Source organism: Pyrus communis, chromosome 6 (assembly GCF_963583255.1).
Source record: "Pyrus communis chromosome 6, drPyrComm1.1, whole genome shotgun sequence".
In the NCBI taxonomy this organism is placed as follows: domain Eukaryota; kingdom Viridiplantae; phylum Streptophyta; class Magnoliopsida; order Rosales; family Rosaceae; genus Pyrus; species Pyrus communis.
Window position 1 is genome coordinate 24,675,590 of NC_084808.1, and position 23,535 is coordinate 24,699,124.

Genomic DNA, 23,535 nt, shown 5'->3' on the forward strand with positions numbered 1-23,535 from the left:
CAACAAAAATTTATTGAACACTATTTGATTTTCGAAGACAATTCCATTATTGAATGTGCCTCAATGTAGCGTTGAAATAAAATAATAAAATAAAAATTTGAAAAGGAGGGATCGGTATGAAGACATCGATTGATATTTGTATTAATCACTACCTCGCTAGTGACATCTCTTGTGGACAATCAGCAGCGAAGTAATGATCAGATCATTTTCAATTTTATTTATTTATTTTCTGCTTTTTTCTTTTTTTCATTGATTTTTTTTATCCTTACGTTACTTTATTTAGATTCAAATACCTTTAGATTTAGATTTATATCCTCATTTTTCGTGTGCCAAGCCTCCCCCGTTTTGAGGGCCGCATTTTTTGTGCGCCAAGCCGGCCTTAGCTTGAGTGACAGAACCCGTCTCGTTTTGCATGCCAAAAGACGCCGCATTTTCGATGAGCAGAGGCTGACTTGTTTTGCATGAATGGAGCCCATTTCTTTTTGTGTGCCATGAGCTTGCCTCGTTTTGTGTACACGAAGCCCGTTTCACTTTTCCTACGTTCAGGTCTGCCTTGTTTTGCGTGCGCAGAGTCTACCTCATTTGGTGTGCATGCCTAACACACATGTTTGTTTGCTAAAAGTTCAAACTTTATTTTTGTGAAATATTTTCTAGGAGAATAGATTTATTTACGAATTTGCAAAACCGACTAAAAACCGTGAGTACCCACATTTTTTTGTCATAAATGCAAAATTTTCATTTTCGCGAAATATTTTTCATGAGCATTAAGTTAAATTGTTAAGGAATTTGAAAGCATTTTTACAGTTTATTGAGCAACAAATGTTTATGTAGTAGAATATTTCATCTGAAAACTCAAAAAATAAGTAAAAAAAATATAGTAGTGAGGCCCAAAACATTGTCAAATGGGGTTCTACACTCAAGAATGTCAATGGAAAGTCTCAACTTAATTTTCAAAACTTCAGAGTGAGGTGAAGGTGAAAATAAATAGATTGAATAGTGATTTATATACGAATTTGCAAAACTAACTGAAAACCGTGAGTGTTAACCCATTTTTTTGTAAAAAAAAATGCAATTTTTTTATTTTCCCAAAATATTTTTCATGAGCATTTAAGGAAAATTTTATAATGTATTACGATGCGGATTTACAATTTATTGAGCAACAAGTGTATATTTAGCGGTGAGGCCCAAAACATTGTCAAATGGGGTTCCTACCCTCAAGAATCTCAATGAAAAGTTTTACCTTAATTTTCAAAACTTTACGGAAAGGTGAAGGTGAAATTAAATGGATTGAACGATGATTTAAGTTTTGGGTTCAGTTGGCTCTATAGACGCTAAAAGTTTTTGGATTCAGTTGGCACATGGTTAGATCAACGTATCATAATTAACAAAACAACTAATTAACATACTATTAATATTGACGAAAAAAAAAATTTGACAAAAAAAAAAAATTTAACATACTATTAATGGCAGATAGAGTAAGACACAATAATCATGTAAACTGAGTCTTGATTTGTGATTTGAAAAGGAGAAAATGATGCACCAACAAACCATAGAAAGTTGATTTGCCATTAGACCAACCACTAAAATACTGATCAACTAAACCAACAATTAATTACACAGAAACATTTCTAGAGTTCATCACAAAGAAACAAAAGTTTTTATCATCATCATCATCACCACCCTAATACCATCATGACATCACAGCCACTTATTTTGATGCAGTTCTCCACTTATTTTTGGCAAGGACAAAAAAAGCTTATTAAGTTCATAGCCATGCAGGATTCTTCAGGGGGGTGACAACAGCCTTGACTTGCAAGTAATTGGAAAGACTGTAAATGCCTTTCTCTCTTCCGATTCCACTCATCTTGTACCCTCCAAACGGAATAGAGGCATCAAAGACATAGTAGCAGTTTATAAATACACTACCGACGCGCAATGCTCGAGTCAATGTGTTTGCAGTGTCTATGTTTTGTGTAAAGACCCCTGCAGCAAGTCCATAGCGAGAGTTATTTGCTCTTCGTATCACCTCATTCAGATCCCTGTAATCAGCCATATCGTTAGTTCCAATGGAAGCGCCAGACGCTGTAATCACAGCAGGCATAGAGAAGAGGATTTTATTGCTTACTTGTACTTCAAGATGGTCTGCACCGGACCAAATATCTCTTCGCAAGCTATTGACATGTCATCCTACTCCACGGGACAGCAATGTTTAGATCAATATAAATATATAATCATGTTTCGGCTTCTCGATAAATATTATGGTTTTTATGATCTGCAATGTAAATTGGTACCTGAACATCTGAGAATACGGTGGGCTTAATATAGAAACCCTTTGTGCCAACCCTCTCTCCTCCGGTTTCCAGTTTAGCTCCAGCTTTAACACCGTAATCTATGTACTTCAGGATCTTCTCAAATTGGACCGAATCGATCTGATTTAGAATACAAAACCGGAAATGCAGGTGAGGCTGTGTAAACAACATTCGACAGCAGTATGTTTAATGGTCAGAGATTAATAGAGGAGTCACTTGTTTTACCTGAGGACCTTGCTCAATGCCCCCTTTGAACGGGTCTCCAACAAGGCGTCTCTCAGCACGGGCTTTTGCTTTCTCTAAGAACTCATCATATACTTTTTCATGTACAAAAGTACGAGAACCAGAGCAGCAGCATTGACCCTACAAACAGAGGTGTCATGTAATCAGCAAATGGATTTCTTTGCCCCTTAGAATCAAACTTTTTTCCGAAGACAATGCTTAGATACCTGATTAAAGAATAGAGCGAAATGTGCCATCTCAACAGCCTTATCTACATCAGCATCCTCACATACAATGAACGGGGATTTCCCGCCAAGCTCCAAAGTTACGTTCTTAAGATTGCTTTTGGCAGCCAATTCAAGTATTTTTTTACCGGTGTCAGTTGATCCAGTAAACGCAAACTGTGGAGGGATGAACGGTAATTTTAGCAGGAACATTGCAATCAGATAAAAAATTGATGCAAAGTTGCAAACTGGTATATTAGCAGACGCATTACTATTACTCGAATTCGTTGCAGCCTTGAGCAACATTTGTTCATCATGAGTTCGGAAAAGTTACGCTTGAGAAAAAGATGTTATTGTGGATATAATAACTATATGAGGAATTCTCAGTTCTTATGAACTTACATAAGATGGCTAACTACAAGAAAGAAGCGTACATTAATTATACATTACCTTATCAACGTCCATATGACTAGCAAGGGATGCACCAACAGTTGGACCAAAACCACTAACCACATTCAAAACACCTGGAGGAAGTCCGGCCTGTGAAAAAAAAAAAAAAAAAACCAAAACAAAACAAAAGGAAAATCAATCAGCATTAGTAATTGAAAGATCAATGTGAAAGCTCATTCACATAATCCACTCGCAGGTCCAACTCAAAACAGAAAATTGTTAAAATCCGTCAAATCAGAATGAAAGGTAAAGCACCACAGTAAGCATGGAAAGGCAGATTATCTCTAAAAACTACTTCAACTGGAATGGAGACACCATTGAAGCAAATGAGACCACATCGAAGCAAACGCATGGGAAAGTGAACTTATCAAAAAAGGTGATGCGGTAAATTTTTATTCGTGTAGTACCTCTTGCAACAGAGTTGCTGCATATAGAGCAGACAATGGTGTCTGCTCTGAGGACTTCAAAACAATGGTGTTGCCGCATGCTAAAGCAGGCGCAACCTTCCAAGCAAACATGAGAAGAGGGAAATTCCATGGTATAATCTGACCTGCAACACCGATAGGTTCATGCAAGGTTTGCACATGATACTCTCCATCAGCTGGAACCGTGAGACCATGAATCTTGTCCGCAAATCCTGTGGCATATCCAAGATCAGAACATAAATTTTGTTCAAACCCCATAAAGCATGTGGTGTAGTTGTGTAAAAAAGGTCCATACCAGCATAGTAACGAAAAAACCGAACTACCATTGGTACTTCAATTTTAGCAGCCTGTTCAAATGGCTTCCCATTATCCCAAGTCTCAAGGGCTGCAATTTCATCATTGTGCTTTTCAATCAAATCAGCAAAGCGGAGAAGGACTCGTGATCTTTCCTGCAAAATGATGTTCTATTAGAAAATTTGAACAAAGCACTGAACTTGAAACAATTCACATAACCATACACTATCATTGAACAAGTAAAATGAGTAGTTACATAAGCTGTCATCTTAGGCCACGGTCCTTCATCAAATGCCTTGCGGGCAGCAGAAACTGCTCGGTTTACATCTTCAGCATCGCCTTCAGCGACATGAGCAATCACTTCACCAGTCCGGGGGTCAAATGTGGGAAAAGTTTTCCCTGAGACCAAATCCAAGCGTCACACGAAGAACCAGAAAATGCTAAATTGAAGTTAAATTACAACAACATGAATGCTTGACACAATGCTGAGAAACACAAACTGTTAGACAACTCGTGAAGGAAAAGAAAGATCACCTGATGCAGAATCTACAAATTGTCCATTAATTAGAAGCTGGGTATTATTTACTTTGACGGATGGAGAGATTGGTGACTCAATGGAAGCATCGGTGCTATATTTACCAATTCCTCTAACCACAGAAGAAGACCTCCCTGGTTAAAGTAAAATCAAGTCAATTGAGTAAAATATAAACGGGGTAAAACTACTAATGTCAAATATCCAGTCAGAAAATACCACCAACACCAAAATTAAAGAAAAGTACAGGAAGATAGACATTTATGATTATTAACTTCTCTGTACTGACAGGTGATATTTTAAAGGAGAAATTATGTTCTCATCCTTCCTTTTACTTGATTAAAATCCTATTCATTTTCAATTTTTTTATCAAGGTCCTTGGGTATTAATAACATTATTAATTATTTTAATAATAAATTTTTTTTTTTTTTCTAAATACATTCATTTAATGTTAAAAATGTTACTGTCACATCCCGGCCAGGGGCGGATCATTTTCCGGGCCCGCTCCACCACCGTAGCACCATATTGTCCGCTTTGGGCTTACCATTCTCTCACGGTTTTGTTTTTGGGAACTTACGAGCAACTTCCTAGTGGGTCACTCATCATGGGATTGCTCTAGCCCGCTTCTCGCTTAACTTCGGAGCTCCTACGGAACCTGAAGCCAGTGAGCTCCCAAAAGGCCTCATGCTAGGTAGGGATGAGAATATATATATATATATATATATATATATATATATATATATATATATATAAGGATCACTCCCCTGGACGATGTGGGATGTTACAGTTACAATTAGTATATTTATATTTATGACTAATTTTTTTATCATATATTTTTAGTTTTAGTTTGTACCCATTTTTAATTTGTACCAATTTTCTTTTCAGTTTTAATTTGTACCCATATATTAATTTCTTTTTGTGCCCATATTTTTAAAGTTTATTTGTATTTGTACCCATATATTTTTTTTATTTGTACTTTTTATTTTGCTAAATGTACCCATGCTAATTATATGTACTCATTCATGTAAAACTTTTTAATCTTAAAATGTACTCATTCTTAAATATACCAATTTGTTATATGTAAAATGTACAATTTTTTATATAAAATCTATTCAATTTTTTTCTAATTCATTTTTAAACTTATATGGGTACATTCTTTTTTCTTTGATTTTAAAATGTATCCATGTCAAGTTTAATCGAAGAAATTTACTAATGTTATTAAGTCTAATATCTTTATTTTATTTTATGTGATTTTGAAGAATGTACCCATGTTTTGATAAAATTAATTTTTTGGTTAATTTTGATGAATGTACCCATGTTTACACACACACACACAATAGTATATTTATATTTTAATATTTTTAATTCCACAAATTATGGTTAAAATCTCATTTACATAAACAACTAAAATTTCTAATTTTTAATTTTAAAAATATAGTAACGTACATAGAAATAAATTATCACATTAATTTCAGGGACCTTGATCAAAAATTCAAAACCAACAAGGTTTCAATTAAAGAATATTCATAACTAAGGACCGCATTCAAAGTCTCCCTATTTTAAACTACTTTAATCTATGAAGTATGGAGACTTCAACTTAAATGGAAATAAACGAACACATTGTGCTTTGACTAATTAATCAAATTCATGTATACTTAAGTAACATATTTAATCACCAAATAGTGTGACGAATGACATGATAATTTGGTAGGAACATCTTTTGAGATAATCATGACTAATGTGACACTAGCGTTCATGCACGCGCGACATTTTTTGAATCACGGCATACATGTTTTAAATGTATTTATATGCGTAAATTGACAAAAGAAAAGTCAAATGCTTGAAGTACATGAATAATCTTAGATCATGCTAGAAGAAATCATTCATAAACCAATTAAAACAGTTGAATTCACATAATAAAATCGGTCTCTAAATAATTTACACTAAGAATAGAGAAAATAATATTTAATAAACAATTGATTGAATCACATTATTGCTAGTCTATTGTGAGGCTAAGCCCACCCCTTCCCCTTAGTGTAGATAATATCGTTTGTTAAAAAAAAAAATTTATTTGACAACTAATTTAACTACATTATTATCTGCGTGCGAAAAACATTTTTTATAATCGGCATTATAGGCCTCTTAAGATGTTTTGATCGTGCTTAAAAATAGAGAAAATAATATTTAATAAACTACTGATTGAATTATATTATTATTAGTCTATTGTGAGGCTAAGTCCACCATTCCCTCGTAGTGTAGATAATATTGTTTGTTAAAATAAAAATAATCATTTTACAACTAATTTAATGTAATTTAATCACATTATTATCCGTATGCGAAAAACTTTTTTTTATAACCGGCATTACACGCATCTTAAAATGTTTTGATTGTGTATAAAAATAGAGAAAATAATACTTAATAAATAACTGATCGAATCACATCATTATTAGCCCATTGTGAGGTTAAGCCCACCCCCTTCCCCCTTAGTAAGGTAGATAATATTGTTTGTTAAAAATAAAAAAAAATCATTTGACAACTAATTTAATCACATTATTATCCGTGTGCGAAAGACTTTTTTTATAACCGGCATTGCACGTCTCTTAAGATGTTTTAAATGTGTTTAAAATAGAGAAAGTAATATTTAATAAACAACTGATTGAATCATATTATTGCTAGCCCATTGTGAGGCTAAACTGATCTCCCTCCCCCTTAGTATAGATAATATCGTTTGTTAAAAAAAATAATCATTTGACAACTAATTTAATCACATTATTATCCGCGTGCGAATGATCTTTTTTATAACTGACATTACATGTCTTTTAAGATGTTTTGAACGTTTTTTAAAATAGATAAATTGAATCACATTATCGCTAGCCTATTGTGAGGTAATAATTAAAAAAATTATTTAAAAAGTACTATTAAAATGACGAAAATGATATTGCCTTATTTTATGCATTATTTTGAGATGATTTTGAAGTTTTTTGTCGTACGAGTATTTTTGTCTAATTATTTTTTGTTGAAATTTAGTGACATCAAATCCCTATTCACCTTTTCCATTTGCTTTATATATAAATATTACTCGTTAAATAGAAGGGCTATTTCTCCTAAAAAATGCGAGTTGGCCAGTCGGGAAGGTATATGGTTAAGTCAAGATTCTTTTTAATCTTTATGTTTAGAGTCTAAGAATTCAAAAATTCGGGCAGTTGAAGAGAGAAAATGAGAGTTTCAAACCTTAGGATGGGCCGATAGAATGACTTATAAGGACAATATGATTTAAAATGAATGATCTAAATATCTAGAATTGTCGTTTCTGGACACAGATCCAGAAAAGATTTTATTTCTATATCATAAAAAGATACAGTGGGTGATTGAGAAAAAGCTGAAAGCCACCGTTGAGCTTGACTCATTAGAAAAGCTAAAAGCCAGAAATAGGGATAGCAGGCATACATCAGCCAGGAAAGAACAAGCCAGTGGTGGGATCAGTTTCAGCGCCACTTGCACCAAAAAGATCAGAGATCCAAAAACGCAAGCATCTAACTCTCCAAAATTCAACAATCCATCTCATGGAAATCCAAATTTTGTTTATTCAAACAAAGAAAATTTTAATCAAACCACAAGAGAAAAGTAAAGGAACTGATTTTACACACTTTTTTTCTTTTTCGAAAAAATCAAATGACGAAAATTAACAAGTTATGAAGAAAGAAAATGAATGTGTGGAAATTATTTTTTATTCAAATGTCAATGTCAACTGAAGAAAACTCAAGAATTCAAGAAATACAATTTATGATTATCAAGTTCTGAAAAATTCGAAAAAGATTCAATCTTCAGTTCTTCATCCTACGTTTTTCTCACCAACCAAACCAACATGGCAGCTAATGCATGATATTACAAAATGCAGACCACAAACCGATCGGATCCGTCGGCCATATGATCCAGGCAGCAGAATATAAACAATAAAAAAAACACAAAAGATCGAAATAGCGTTGGAATTGGGGAAGTGGGTTAGTAGATTGATTACCTTTGGAAAACATAGAAGCAGAAGTGAAGGAACGATTCAAAAGCGAGCCGACCCTCCGAGTCGCCATGATCGATAGTTTACAGCACCACCACTGATCTCTTGCTCTCTCAAGGTGACAGGTGACGGCCTACAAAAATAATTCTGAGGCTGGTTGATTTTTTATAATTTGAAAAAGGGAACTCTTTTATGGATCGGAAAAACTCATAGATGTATTTTAAGTTGTTTCTCATCACTATTTAGCGATTCACCGGTTCTAAGAGCTGAACTCAAAACGTGAAGTGTAAAATATGTGTTTAAAATACATCTCTAATCACCAAATCACCCGTGCAAGGGCGGTTGCATAAAGTGTTTGTTGCCTGACCAACTTTGACAAATCAAAACGTGTAATGGTGGATAAGTAGATAAGACTGAAAATTTTGGTTTGCTTTGGATAAGTTGGAATATTTGGTGGAATTAACTCAAGAAACTTTAACATAAAATTATTGATACCGTTTATTTTAATAAAAAATTATATTTTTACATTAAAAAGTTAATTATGATACTATTCACTTTACCTTTTATTTTGTCTTTATTATTAAAACTTAAAGTTTTCAAATCATTTTTATTAGTTTTCTTTTAAATCAATTGGATGCAAGATAAGAACATTATGACGACAAAAATCTGTATTTATAAAAAGTATGTTACTGTTTGGAAAAAAGAAAAAGAAAAAAAAAAGACTGTTACTGCCAAAAGAAAAGGGATTTTTTCAGTTATCATTTTCTCTTTTCTTTTTCTTTTTTTTTTTGGGCAAAAGTTACCATTTTCTGAGTCAGTCCTTATATTCGTTCTTTGGAAACTCCTTGAAATTGATTAATTATCTTACTATTTGAGGCTTTTTTTCTATATAGGGTTTTGTTTTTCTTCTTTTATTGGATTTTTTTTTTTTAAGATGACAATTTCCCCAATTTTTTTTTCTTCTTTAGTTTTTTTTTTTATACTGTTTTTAACCCATCTATAAAAAGTAAGATTAAATATATTCAGGCTAAGCAGTAATTTCATATCCGAACTTATGTTCCTAATTTATAAAAAAAATATAAAAATTAAAGTTTTTTCTCTCTTCCACCTTTCTCTTCAACTTATCTCTTTCTTATACATGTTTTTCTAAATCCTTTATTTTACACACGTAATATGTGTGTTCCGTCTAATCCGTAGAGAATTCTCCATGTCAATAAAAATAAATAAATGATCACTATGACCCTTAAATACTAGAGATTTTCACCAATTAATATTGCAGTCTAATGTTATTAATCTTCACTTATAAATAAGATATTTTAGATTCGATTCTTGTTAAAAGCAAATTCTAATACATTATTATGGCTAGCCTAGTGTTAGGCTTAGCTCCCTTCCCACTCATTAGTATATATAATATCGTTTGTTAAAAAAAATACTAGAGATTTTCAATATTTGTTTTAAAATTCAAAGCCAATATTGTAATTAAGTTTTACAATTACTACATAATGTCGTATGCCCGTGCATAGTATGTATAACAAGAAAATTACTTAAACATTCATTAGTGAGTACCCTATATAGTATATACCCATCTTTTGATTTTAGCATAATAATAACTTACACATGTTTTATTGTCTTAAAAAATAAAAGTAATGTTAGGTAGACTAAATTTGTAAACTAAATAATGTGTCACCAATAAGGAATAAGCATGTTAATTATCACTTAAGGAATAATCCAATCATTAACTTCCATGTCATTTAGTTTACAAAATTTAGTTTACAAATTTAGTTTCCTTACCCAATAAACAATAGACACGTTAACTAATTTATCTTGAGTTTTTTTTTTTTTAATAAACGATATTATCTACACTAAGGAGAGAGAATGAACTTAGTCTCACAATAGGCTAGCAATAATGTGGTTCAAATTCGCCTAAGATGAAAATCAAACCTATGACCTCTCACTTACAAATAAAAAAAAATATTACTAAACTGTAATATTAATAAAATAAATATGACATATTTTGATTGAGCCGAATCAAGTGAGTATATAAAGTAGGGTTACCCTGTGCAGAAATTGCTAGTTTGAAATGGATTATCTTGCACGCTGTTCAATGTATTGGATTAAATTTAAGTCCTATTGTACAAAGCAAGAAAAATAAACCAGAAATCCCCAACTTTTTTCACGTAATACAGTTGAATAATGGCGGTGTACCACTTATATAATGACATATATTTTATCATTTAAATAGTAACATGTATGGTATCTTTATGTGTTTCGAGCATTTTGAAAAATCTTTCAAAATCCTCATCCATTTTTATATTGACACGTTGTGCACGTTGTCGTCGTAGTGCACCGCTTTGTGGACGAGATGATCGAGAGATTATTTTATGCAGTTCTATCACCTTGAAATGAATGTACATATAATATAAATTACGATAAATATCAGTTTACTATCCTTAAGTTTCGTGGTTTTTAATATTTAGTATATGAAGTTTTTTTCGTTCCAGAGTCATACTTAAAATGTTAATTTTAGGACAGTCTTATACATCTATTAGTCTAGTTGTTACATTAACTGTTAACTGATGATGTGACGTCTACGTGGACAATGACTGGATGCCACATGTCAATATAGGCCCTTGTGAATGTTAAAAATTTTAAAATAAAATTCTTGGCGTTCACCCCATCCCTCCCTCCCGACCCCCACCCTTCTCTTCCCTGCACTCATTCCTCCACCCCCCCCCCCCCCTCTCTTCTCCCTCCATTCTCTCCTCTTCTCCTTTGCAGTCCACACAGAGCTCTCCCACCCCTCCCTCCGATCCCTAACCCTAACCTCAAAATTCAGAACAAAAACAAAAAAAAAAAAAATCTGGACGTTCATCCCCTCTCTCCCTCCCTACCCCCTCCCTCCTTCTCCCTTCCTTCTCTTCCCTGCACCCATCCTCCCCGTACACCCAGCCATTCCCCTTATTCTCCCTCCCCTTTCTCCTTTGCAGTCCACACATATTTATTGTTGGCAAGCCCATTTACTGTTGTCAAGAAACCCAAAAAGCTCCGCCGCAAACCGACAAAAATACGTCAAGATTTAAGGCTTTTCCTTGAAACCCATAAAAGCTCCGCCGCAAATCGCCGTAAAGATCAGGTATTTAGCTGCCTTTGCTAAAATCTCCACCTGGGTTCTTGATCTTGGTGGTGAATCTACTGTTTTCTTTCTCCTTTTTTTTGTTTTGAATTTTGAGGTTAGGGTTAGGGTCGGAGGGAGGGGTGGGGGAGTTCCGTGTGGACTACAGAGGTGAGAAGGGAAGGAGAAGCAGGGGAATGGGTGGGGTGTGCGGGGAGGATGGGTGTAGTGTAGGGAGGGAGGGGGTGAACAAATTTTATTATTTTTAACTTTTTAATATTCATGTGGTCCCTATATTGACACGTGACATCTAATCATTGTTCACGTTAGTGCCACATCATCAGTTAACGGTTGATTTAATAGTCAGACTAACCGATGTATGAGATTGTTCCAAAATTAACATTTTAGATATGATTTTGGAACGAAAAAAAACATCAAATATTAAAAATCACAAAACTTGAAATTAGTAAACTGATATTTACCCTATAAATTATATACCATGCATATCATTGTATTGCGTATTTGATCCCATACACATGATATAATAATATAAACCCAATAGCTCAGCAGCATCATAATTTATCTGCAGTTTCCCAACATGTGCATGGATATATATATATATTTTTTTTCCTGATAATGTGGTATGAAACAAGTTCTTTTATTCGGAAACCAGATTATGGACAATGAGAGGGGAAGAGAGAGCGAGACCAGAGAGTGATGTGGGTATGAATCTGAAATAAAATAAAAAATTGGACAACACAGGTGTTATCTTTTGTGTCTTGACTGTCTGTTGGCATTTTAGATCAACGGGTCGGGGCTCCACTAACGGATTTAGGGTTTTTAAATTTGGGGATCCTAATAATAAAGAAAAAAAATTATGGCAAAAAATGTCCTCTTCATGAAACCATTGATATCTCATTTTGTTACGAAGTAGACCCTCAATAATATTCATAATGAAAATTTTCATTTCCATTAAAACAATTACAATCGGTAAAACCAAAGTCAACTGAATAAACAAATATACATACACAAATGTTTGATGTAACCTTTCTTCCGTAATTTTTTTTACCAAGGTTGCTAATCCCCTAATTGAAAAAAATCATTACCATAACCCACAAGATGAATATAAATATCAAGTTTTTTTTTTAGGTAGAATATAATATCAAGATGAGCAAGGCATGCGGTGGGAGGGACGTGCTAGGGGTTTGGGTTATTTATTTATTTATTTATTATTTTTTTATGATACAAAGGTAAAATTCATTAGTTACCAAGAAAAGTTACAAAATAAAGATCCAAAAAAGTTACACAAAGAAAACGTGGCCCTTGAAAACAAGAAAACAAGCAACACACCAACCAGCATACCAAAAGCTTAAGAAAAAGATTAGGCCCAAAAACATACAGCAAACCGAAGAAAACCAAACAATTGGCCTAAACGAGCGTTATGGCCCAAAAGTCTTAAAACAAAAAATTTTCTTTCGTCTTCACAAGGTCGTTTTCTCTATGAATTTCGCTTGTTTTCTATCATCTCTACTTTCAGAAATTGGTTAGCCCCTTGATAGTCCTATGAAGCTTGTCTCACGCCCCAATGTAGCATGTAAAAATCAGTCTTTTCAATGTAGTTTACTTGAAGACGCCGCCGTTGCAGCCTGCACTGGTCGATCTTCTCAAGGCAATTTACTTGAAGACCACGCCACTGCAGCCTGCATTGGGCGTTGTCTTTGAGTACGAGAGGTCTCCAGATAATTTTAAAGCACAATTTAGGGCCTTCGAGGGGTCATGGAACCTCTAGGTCCCTCTGTAAATCCACCACTGGCCCACTCTAACGAGATCGATATTATCCCAAACTTGGTAATTACCATCTGCTAAATTCGTCAGGTGCGAAGCTTTATCACAAGAAGTCTTGTTATTAGTTAGAGTGGAGTAATCATATTTAAACTCATTCTTTCTTCTTTCCGCATCAATGTGGAATAGCCAACATTGTCCAGGTGACAAACCTTAAAATTATCGTGATCGGCATTGGGACATTTGACTGACCACTGGTTCGGTGCAACCAAGGGGCAAAGAGCCAGCATGAACACCAAATTTTAAGATTAAAAAGATCAACTAAACGGAAGGAGACTCGGGAGACTCTTCAACAAATAATTTGTTATTTGGGTCATAAAAGTGTTTCCTACGTAAGTAATCTCAAACGCCTCTAAATTGACAGTGCTTACATCTCTTACGAGCAGAAATGCGCCTTAGCGGATCCCAAACGGGCCATTAACATTCATCAAGTGCGTCATGCTCTGCATTTCGAAGAGGCCATTATGTGGCCCAACAGGCTTCTCAGCTCTCAATGATACTTCTTCTATATGTTGGGCTACAAAAAGACGTCAGAGAAATGATTTCATAGGAATTAAAAAGCGGACCCAAAGTTGATATGGGAATCATGCGTGCATGGGTGCATGCATGTTACAGACGACAGGCCAGCTCGGCATCCACTGCTATTAACATCAAGTTAGGAAAACCTAATTATTTGGCAAAAGTTCATTGTCCCTCTCGATCTCTCTCTGTCTCTCTCAACAGTGAAAGCAATCGCCCGCAAGTTGTGATGGCCCAACAATGCGTTCACATCACACGCATCATTGCCTTCTGGGGCTGATCGATCTCTCCATCTAGAAGCCTGAAGCCATCATTGTCTCTGTAATTTTGCTGCTAATTGCTTTCTCAATAAAAATAAAAAAAATGAAAAAAAGACATGGTGGAATGGGGTGTGAAAGCCGAAGGATATGTAGGGTTTGCTTTCCTACTTTGTTTACTGGAAATGCACCACACTACTTTTTACTCAGCACACACGCCCAATCAATTTCTCCAACTTATCTGTTCTTAGTTAGTCCGCAAATTGCCGACATGGTGGAATGGGGTGTGAAAGCCGAAGGATATGTAGGGTTTGTTATGTTTTTTTTTTTTGTCGATGGCACGTCAACTTTGTTCTCTGCACTATTATCTTAATCTCGCTCGACTTTGCTGCCCCACAACTAATGTACCCTGTCACCCATTAAGTTAAAACACTTCCAAGTCACAGCAGCCAGCCACACAAAGCCACCGCCCACATCTAATTCGAATAATTTCTTCACTTTATAATTACAGAAACCAAAAGTTCAAAAAAAAGAAAAAAAAAAAAAAAAAGAATAAGCAAATCAGTGGCAAGATTGGTAAAATACCCACAAAGGAAGGGCGTTTATTGCGCAAATATCAAGCGTCAGACATATGATATTTTGGGGAACATTTGTTTCTTTTTTTTTTTTTCCAACAAAAACAAAAGCCGAATTCAGCAAACCCTAATTGAGAACCTTATCATTTTATATTGTACTTTCCCATTAAACAAATAATTAAATAAATAAATAATTATAAATATTTCTAAGATAATAAATAAACATATTTATAAAATAATAAATAAATAATTATATATATTTATATTGTACTATTAAATAAACATTATAATTTATCTTTTTTGAACAAACGATATTATTTACAAATAAACAATAATACTACATGGCCCGGGTGAGGCGTACTCTTTGTGTTTTTCACCAGATTAATTTACCATACAACGTTTTAATTCATTTTAATAACTAATTAATTATTAAAGAATATATTAAAATTTGTGGCTTTATATAAAATTGAGCGACGCCGAGAGTCCGAGACTGTGCGGTCTGTTTTCTCAGAGTGTCCTTAAAAGTTACCGCTAGCAAACTCACTCGCTCGCGGCTCACTCATTCATATCTCGCCTCCTTTAGGTTTTCGCTGGTTCATTCCTTTGGTGCGTTTGGCTATGGCGGACGAGAGCGTGGCGGGGTCCGCTGATTTTCCTGTGAAGAGGCCCAGGGAGGAAGAAGAGAACGGCGCCGCAGCTGCTGCCTCAGCCGTCTCCATGGAGACTGACGGTAGCAAGGAGCCGGATTCTGTCTCCGCTGTCATTCCCGGCTGGTTTTCTGAGATTAGCTCAATGTGGCCAGGTTGGTTTTCTCTTCCATCCCCATTTATTTTCTCGCTATAACTTGTGTTTGGAAGCTCAGAAATTGTGGGAAAGTTTCCAAATAGTTTATTTAATATTTATAGCTATAAATGTTATGAAATTATTGGTGGGTTTTCTGAATCGTTATTTGTTTGCCTGTTAGGTATTAATGCTTGCTAATGAAATCTTGGAAATGGGTTTTTGCACAGAATAACAGTTTAGATTGAAGCTAATAGATTGTGCCGCTTTTATGGACCACAATTGTTGGGATGCAGGGGTACAGAGTATATGATAAATTTCAGTCCTCTGCTTTCTTGTATGTCATCAAGTGTTGGAATGCAGGGGTATACTGCTTGATGTCGCTTAGCGATTCTGAGTCACTTGCAAGTTTGATATGTTGATATTATATGGTCACATGCTCCAATACTTGCACTTTCTCTAACTATGGTGAATAATTTCTCATCAAATGTTTGTTCAAGTTATAATGCGTGGTGCTGGATGTTTGAAACATAAGATTGATAATCGGATGCTTACCAAATGAAAACAGGGATTGCTCGGTGTTTTGTTGATTGTTTATTGTATCTTCCCGTTGTTTGGTAGACTGATTATAGAACTAGACTGCAACTCTATGGAAATTGATTTATACATGATATTATGCAGGAGAGGCACACTCCTTGAAGGTAGAGAAGATTTTGTTTCAGGGAAAGTCTGACTATCAGAATGTGATGGTCTTCCAGGTAAATTGACACTTCTCATAAATTCACGTCTATTTCTAATCGTTTCGATCATTTGATCTTTAAGAAAAAAAATTATCTCAATTGATGCTACGATTTCTGTTTACAGTCAGCGACATATGGAAAGGTTCTTGTGTTGGATGGGGTGATTCAGTTAACAGAAAGGGATGAATGTGCCTATCAAGAAATGATTACTCATCTCCCACTCTGCTCAATTCCAAATCCAAAGAAGGTTAATATTATTTTTTGTTGAACTACCATTTACTAGAACTGTGTGCTTTGACAATGGTTTTTTAATAAATTCTTTTGAGTGGTTTTAGCATTGTGAATTGTTTTTGAAGTCTAATCTTTCCAAATTGGTATTGTTTAGGTTTTGGTTATTGGTGGAGGAGATGGTGGGGTACTGAGGGAAGTGGCTCGTTATTCTTCGGTTGAGAAGATTGATATATGTGAGATCGATAAGATGGTGATTGATGTAAGTGTTGATGATGATGTCTTTCGGCTTGTTCTGTTTGATGTCTTTCGGCTTGTTCTGTTTGTAATTTTAATGTATAAAACTTTTCAAAGTAGCTTGTGTAATATTTTCGTGTACACCTAGATTCATTACTTGAAGGAATTTACTTTGACTGGAGCATGCATGTTACCATGTGGTTCTCATTTGACATAGACTCTGTCAATACGCACAATTGGACTCAAGACTTCTGACTTTTATACGATGAAATGGTAACAGATTTATTTCCTTCTGCATTCCAGGTGTCTAAACAGTTTTTCCCTGAGGTAGCTATTGGATATGAGGACCCACGGGTCACACTTCATGTTGGTGATGGTACGCTTGTTCTTCTTCTGTCTAATTTTTTTTTTCTTGCCTTTTCGTTTCATTTCTTGTAAACGGCTTACTCATAAGATTTCTCTTAATATTGTAGGAGTTGCATTTTTGAAGGCTGTTCCTGCAGGAACTTATGATGCAGTAATAGTGGATTCTTCTGACCCAATAGGTATTAATAAGAAACTACATGCATCTTGCTTTCGATAGAAATATGAGAGTTGTGAGTTTACTGGTTTTGATGTTTTTTTCTTTTTTCAATCAGGTCCTGCAAAAGAACTTTTTGAGAAGCCCTTTTTCCAGACAGTAGCGAATGCTCTTCGTCCGGGAGGAGTTGTGTGTACACAGGCAGAGAGTATATGGCTTCACATGCACATCATTGAGGATATTGTGGCAAACTGTCGCGAGATATTCAAAGGCTCTGTCAACTACGCATGGACTACAGTCCCTACATATCCAAGGTATACATTTTTCTGAGTCTCCTTCACGCATACACACACACACTCTCTCTCTCTCTCTCTCTCTCTCTCTCTCTCTCTCTCTCTCTCTCTCTCTCTCTCATGCACACACATACACGGATGTACAAGGATGTGCCTGCCTGCATGACCACGTTTGTGTTTATAACTTGTTTAATTGCGGGATTCTTTTCATTTTGCAATTTACTAGGTGGTAAATTATCATAGCTAATGGTTTCAAAAGTGCAACAATTGACTTATAGGCCACATATTTTTTCCAAAGTTAGCTTAATCTGTTGTTTTCTTCTGTGCTTCCATCACTTGCATGGCCGTCACTAGTCAGTTACAAATTTTCTTTCATTATCACAACTTGGCGTTGTGTTGTATGTTGGTTTGTTGGTCCATCGTTAATCTGATTGAACAAGTTCCTATCTTACTGTTTATTTTGCTTTCGTTTCTGTTTCAGTGGCGTGATTGGTTTTATGCTTTGTTCTACCGAGGGACCTGCTGTGGATTTTAAGCACCCCGTGAATTCAATTGATGAGTCGAAACGATCCTTGAGATTTTACAACTCTGAGGTGTGATTTTGCTTTTTCTTGTTTTCGTTGAGCTCATCATCATGATATCCCTATTTCTGTCAGATTTAACCTTTCTTTCCTTTCTCATTTTCAGATTCATACAGCTGCTTTCTGTCTACCATCTTTTGCGAAGAAGGTTATTGACGCAAAAACAAAGTGAGGAACACTTTAGTAGCATCCAACAAGCAGAATTGTTGTTGCCGAGCGCCTTTTTATCCCGTAGTTGAAATAGTTTAATTCAGAGCAATGAACCATGGAATAATTTGATATTTGAATTGCTGTTCTAGAGTCGATCCCTATTGGGATTATTGGAGCTGTAGTAGTGATGTGAACAGTGTTTTCGAAGATCGTCTTTCCGCATGATTAATTACACTGATGGTTATATACATGCAAGCTAGTTTTTGCCTCCATTTAATCTTCATTACATCATATTTTCCTGCAAATGCGTCATTTTTCAACAGGTCCCGAAATCAAGTGCTCCGTCTGGCGGATCATGAACATCATATGCCGTTTTGGCGTTCGTCAAACCATCGTCTCCGACGACTTCATCATCAACTTTCTTCCCCAAGCTCTGCCTTTTGCAGTTGTTGAAGTAAACCACGAAGACAACCCACTTCATCACATTCACGGTGCAGAAAACCCCAACATGAGCAACAACTCCATTCCTTCCTCCACAGCATGCAAAAAACAAGCAAGACCCTCTTAAACCGAGTCCGAAAACAGAGAAAACGGGTGAATCATCAAGTCCTTGATGCCGTTGCCGCTCACTACCTCTGATTAGAGGAGCTGAGAGCATCAATGCAACGATCAATCTTGTGGCCGTGTGGAGCAATGTTCCATTCGTAGTTGAAGGAATCGAGGTGGTGTTGTCGGACGAATTATGAGATTTGAACCAGAGTTGTTTGGGGCAATGGTTCATAGACAAGTGAGAAGCAGAAGAGAGGGAGAGAGGTGAGTAGAATAAAGTGGGTATTCTTGTAGGTCAAGTTTAGAGCTTGTTTCAGTATGTCAAATAACCCTAGATTTTGCTTCAGCATGATGTGGTTGCTTTCCATATCAACAACCTTCACCAGCTACAAATTAATCAGGGGATACTTCAGTACTTATATGAAAGGAAAATGATTTCTGTATAGACGCATACTATTTTTCAATTCAAATGCAAAAAATAAACAAGAATACAAGTGACAAGGATGTGTGCGGAAATCACTTGTCATGTAATATAAAATAGCTTATTAAGCAAGTCAACGACAATGTATTGAGAAGGCTTGGTTTGATTAAACCCAGTGGCCATCAAGTCAATGGGTTTGGATGGTATCTGACAATGATACTGTACTTGCTGGTACGTGAGGTTCTACTTCCATACATCTACATTGTCATACAAGCGGATGCTGGATTAAGACTAAAAGCTCTTCTGGATAATTAAAAGCAAAAGCTCTACGTAGGAAGCTCTTGAAATCTTAATTAAGGATTTGAATATGCTTCTAACAAAAGCACTTTTAGTGCGCTTAGAGCATTTCCAATATTGTGGTGTCAAATGCTAGATTTTGGCATGCTAAAAGACAAATTTTAGCTTCCCAAAGTTTTTTTTGATTTGTTTGCTCTCTACCAATTTGAATAGTTTAGGGCGTGCTTAAAGTGATCTAACAATATTAGCGAAGAGATTTCAAACACCATCCATCACTTGACCAAAACTCCATCATCAATCACTTTAATGCCCTTACGAGATATTGAGAATTTAGCAACAAATTGGGGTTGGGTTTTATCTACACAAACTTCAATGGGATTGCATTGTGATTGAACTTGTTGCCCGCTTTCCGCATTTTTAAGTCCAAAAAGGAAGCATGGCTAATTAACCAGAGATAAATATATGTACCTGGGTCTGGATAAGCCCAAAATAAGATATTTTTCATAGCATTCTGGATTAAGGAGGCCCAATGTGCTAATGTGGGAATCTGAAACTCAATGCAGCTCCACTTTCATTGTAAAAAGACGTTTATATAAGCGGTGTTTAAAATATCGGTATTGGTAAAAATAGTGATATGTGAATTTGTGAAAATATCGAATATCGATATCGATTATTTTCAATGGAAATGATGGAGGTTTAAAATGAAACTTTAGAGATTGTCAAACATTAGTTTGGACAAAATACAAGAGTTTCTCTGATATTTAACATATGGGTTAGAAATATTGGTAATATATGTCGATTTTAGTCTAAACTTAAGAGTTCCTCCAATATGAGGTGAATTTAGACTTCGCTCCCCATTTCCATATATTTCTTTGATTTTTTGATATTTCCATGAAAATATCAACTGCATCGAACAAATTTTAAACTTTGAATGTAAGTAGACCTTTGAATTTTTGCACGACACGTAAACCGACACAAAAATAACATGTTTTGAGTTAACTTGTTTACGATTCGAGTTATTATCGGGTCGCCTATTAAGAACCTATTAATAAGTCGAGTCATTATAGTGTCACCCATTAAGAATCCGACAAGATATCGTTTTTCAGATCTAGACATTAGGCATGTTAATTTCTAGTATGACTCGTTAACCCGATACAAAACGACACAACCCATTAATAAATCGAGCCATTATATGGTCACCTGATAAGAACTTGTTAAGATAATAGGTTTGACATGACATAACCACTTAAATTAACGAGTATCACATGAAAACGGCATGAACACAACAAACACAATCTTTTCGTCAGGCCAAATATAAGAAAGGACAATGGTCAATCATGACATGTATATGATAAGCGTCTTCCTCCATTACCAGAATCTTGCATGATAGAGTATTAATTCATAACTCGAGGTGGCGCATGTTATTTAATCGGTAATTTGGTGATTTTGACTGATTGGACATTGATGTTATATATGTGGTGACGAGTGAGTAGGGTTTTGAATTGCTTTTGAGTTTTGAGTGCGGGTTATGTCTTCTTAATTTTAAACATACCCCGCGAATCAATCAATGCAAAAGACAGCCACAAGTCGAAAGGACGGACTTGCATCATTGGGATAGTGATTTTGCATCCTTCGTTTTTTGGTTTAGGTATACTTCTTCAATGGTCATGTTAGCATTAGTCGCACGTTTACATATAATTATCATGAAGCTCAGAAAGATTGACAGCTAGCATGCTTCTTTTGCAAAAGTTGTGCTAGAAACACTCTTTTACGCAAACATGAACAACTGTATAATTCTTCTCTCTAATGCAAGGTAGGTGATTAATACAAAACGCTAAATGAGGAAATTTTCACCATCATAGGGTTGGTAGCTTTTCCTTTCTAAAATTGAAGTTGGAAAGAAACATAGAGCAGATTTTACCCAAATAGTAACTATATTGACACTAAAAGTGTGTGAGAAATACACACAAATAAAATTGGTTACAAAAAAGAGAATGCAAAGCAGTGACAGATCCATGATTCTAATATTAGGTGGTTCTAATTAAGGTATGTTAGGCACTTGTCTCGCAGGCCAAATACAAAGATATAAATAATGATTTTACAAATGATTCAATCAGTCATTTCTTATTGCATTCTATCTAATCATTTCAAATCCCTCAATCTAATTTTTTACAATGTATTTCCAATTAATTTAGCCTGATTTTGTTAGTCTTACGTATCTCTCATCCAAATATACGATAACGTCTAGTAAATGGCATTATATCATGATTTTTGGTGTTTCCAATTTTGTTTATTTTTATTCTTATTTTATCAAAAACTCATAACCTATTTATATTTGTGCATATATTAATCCAATACTAGACAAATTTAGAGGTGTCAAACGGATCGGCCGGCACAGGCACGATCTATTTAAATAGGGAACGGTACGACACGATTCGTAAGAAGTGGACGGACCGCACCTAAGATATAGGTTCAATGGGTCACCCGGATAGAGGCCCATTGGGCATGTTCTGAGCCTAGCACGGCTCGCGACCCTGACTTATTATAAAAAGAATTCATTATTCGTTGATTTTCAATTAAAAGAATACATTTTTAAGGTTAGTAAGACTTAATAGCAGTGATATTTAGCTTAATAACATGTTTAACTGCAGTTTGTTTTGCAGAATTTGGCGTGTTTAGTAACATGGTCCAAGTCTTAATGTTGGAAAAGGATCCTTGTCGGATCTTTTTTTTTGGGGATCCTAGGAATCCTGTGATCGCGACCGTTCATCATATATCGTGCGGTCAGAAATTATTTTAAATTTTAAAATTAAATGTAAATAGTACTTAATGAAAATTAATTGCACGATATACGATGAACGATCGTGATCACATGATCCTTAGAATCCTCAAGAAAAGAATTCGACGTAGATCATTTTTCATTTTTTATTAAAAGATTGGCTCAAGCATAATTCGTTTATTAAGTGGGCTGACTGGAGCTGGTCGGCATAAAAGAGTCAATTTAGATATCCTTTGTGACTCCGATGACGACTAGATCAACGCCTTAATACTTCAAGAGAAACTCGATCCCAAACCCATGTGAGCGAACTTGAAATGAACGAGGATGGACCAAGCCGAACGATTTGACAACTCTAGTCACAAGTTGATATGAATGTGACACAAACCACATCCCCTACAGTTGTTTTCGCTTGTACGTTTGGCTTTGATCTGAACCCATGGTCCCATGTAACATGATAACTTGTGTACTTTGAAACTATATCCACGTTATTTATATGTTAAAGAATGCCTTCTGGGTAAGAATATGCATGTCACGAGTGTATACTATTTTTTATTTCTCTAACCACATGACATATAACGTGATCTAATAAGAAGTAAAGATAAAGTAATATCTCGGTGATTTATGTTTTCCTGTAACGGTAAGGTTTGCTTACTTACTTGAGATAAGAGAAGTCATGAACAACTCCTCTATGCGAAACACATACTTAATTGTTTAGATATGACATGTATAGTACTTCAACGTGAAAATCGCCTACTTAATCCCTACTGTGTTAATAAACGCAAAATATGCCATTAATAAAAACAATAATCATACTTTACGTATCTATTCCATAATATGTGTGTATGTATATATCTCACGTTATTTAGTAAAGCAACGAGAGATACCAGACTAGTTGTCCTTATATATATATATATATGTGTGTGTGTGTGTGTGTGTGTGTATCACTTATGTTTAGCACTCTCATTACATTACTTAGTCTTGTAATAGGAGAGTTGAAATTGACTATCCTCATATGTTTATCTCATATGTCTATCGCTCCCATCACATTATTTAATCATGTGGTGAGAACCATAAAATTAAGGGTTCTTCTAGAGATAGATCTTTGTAACTCTTGTTTCTTCAATTGAAGCCCATCTATCTTTAAACATTCAAATAAAACTCAAAATTCAAATTTGTTGAAATGTGAG

The 23,535-nt window shown here is 35.1% G+C and overlaps 2 protein-coding genes across 2 annotated transcripts; one reads left to right on the plus strand and one right to left on the minus strand.

The window, feature by feature from the left end:
• Nucleotides 1–1,492: 1,492 nt before the first annotated feature.
• On the minus strand, nucleotides 1,493–8,824 carry LOC137736913 (aldehyde dehydrogenase family 2 member B7, mitochondrial-like). Its single transcript, XM_068476231.1, has 11 exons — nucleotides 8,475–8,824; nucleotides 4,459–4,593; nucleotides 4,181–4,323; nucleotides 3,926–4,079; nucleotides 3,613–3,842; nucleotides 3,206–3,295; nucleotides 2,759–2,932; nucleotides 2,535–2,672; nucleotides 2,292–2,429; nucleotides 2,126–2,187; nucleotides 1,493–2,039 (listed from the first exon to the last, which is right to left on the minus strand). The coding sequence occupies exons 1-11, from the start codon at nucleotides 8,539–8,541 to the stop codon at nucleotides 1,766–1,768; spliced, it is 1,605 nt and encodes a 534-aa protein (XP_068332332.1). The 5' UTR covers nucleotides 8,542–8,824; the 3' UTR covers nucleotides 1,493–1,765.
• Nucleotides 8,825–15,261: 6,437 nt separating this feature from the next.
• On the plus strand, nucleotides 15,262–18,550 carry LOC137737220 (spermidine synthase 1-like). Its single transcript, XM_068476643.1, has 9 exons — nucleotides 15,262–15,575; nucleotides 16,235–16,311; nucleotides 16,418–16,540; nucleotides 16,679–16,783; nucleotides 17,062–17,134; nucleotides 17,232–17,303; nucleotides 17,397–17,592; nucleotides 18,053–18,164; nucleotides 18,259–18,550. Exons 1-9 carry the CDS (start codon nucleotides 15,392–15,394, stop codon nucleotides 18,322–18,324), a joined length of 1,008 nt encoding a protein of 335 aa, XP_068332744.1. The 5' UTR covers nucleotides 15,262–15,391; the 3' UTR covers nucleotides 18,325–18,550.
• The last annotated feature ends 4,985 nt before the right edge of the window (nucleotides 18,551–23,535 follow it).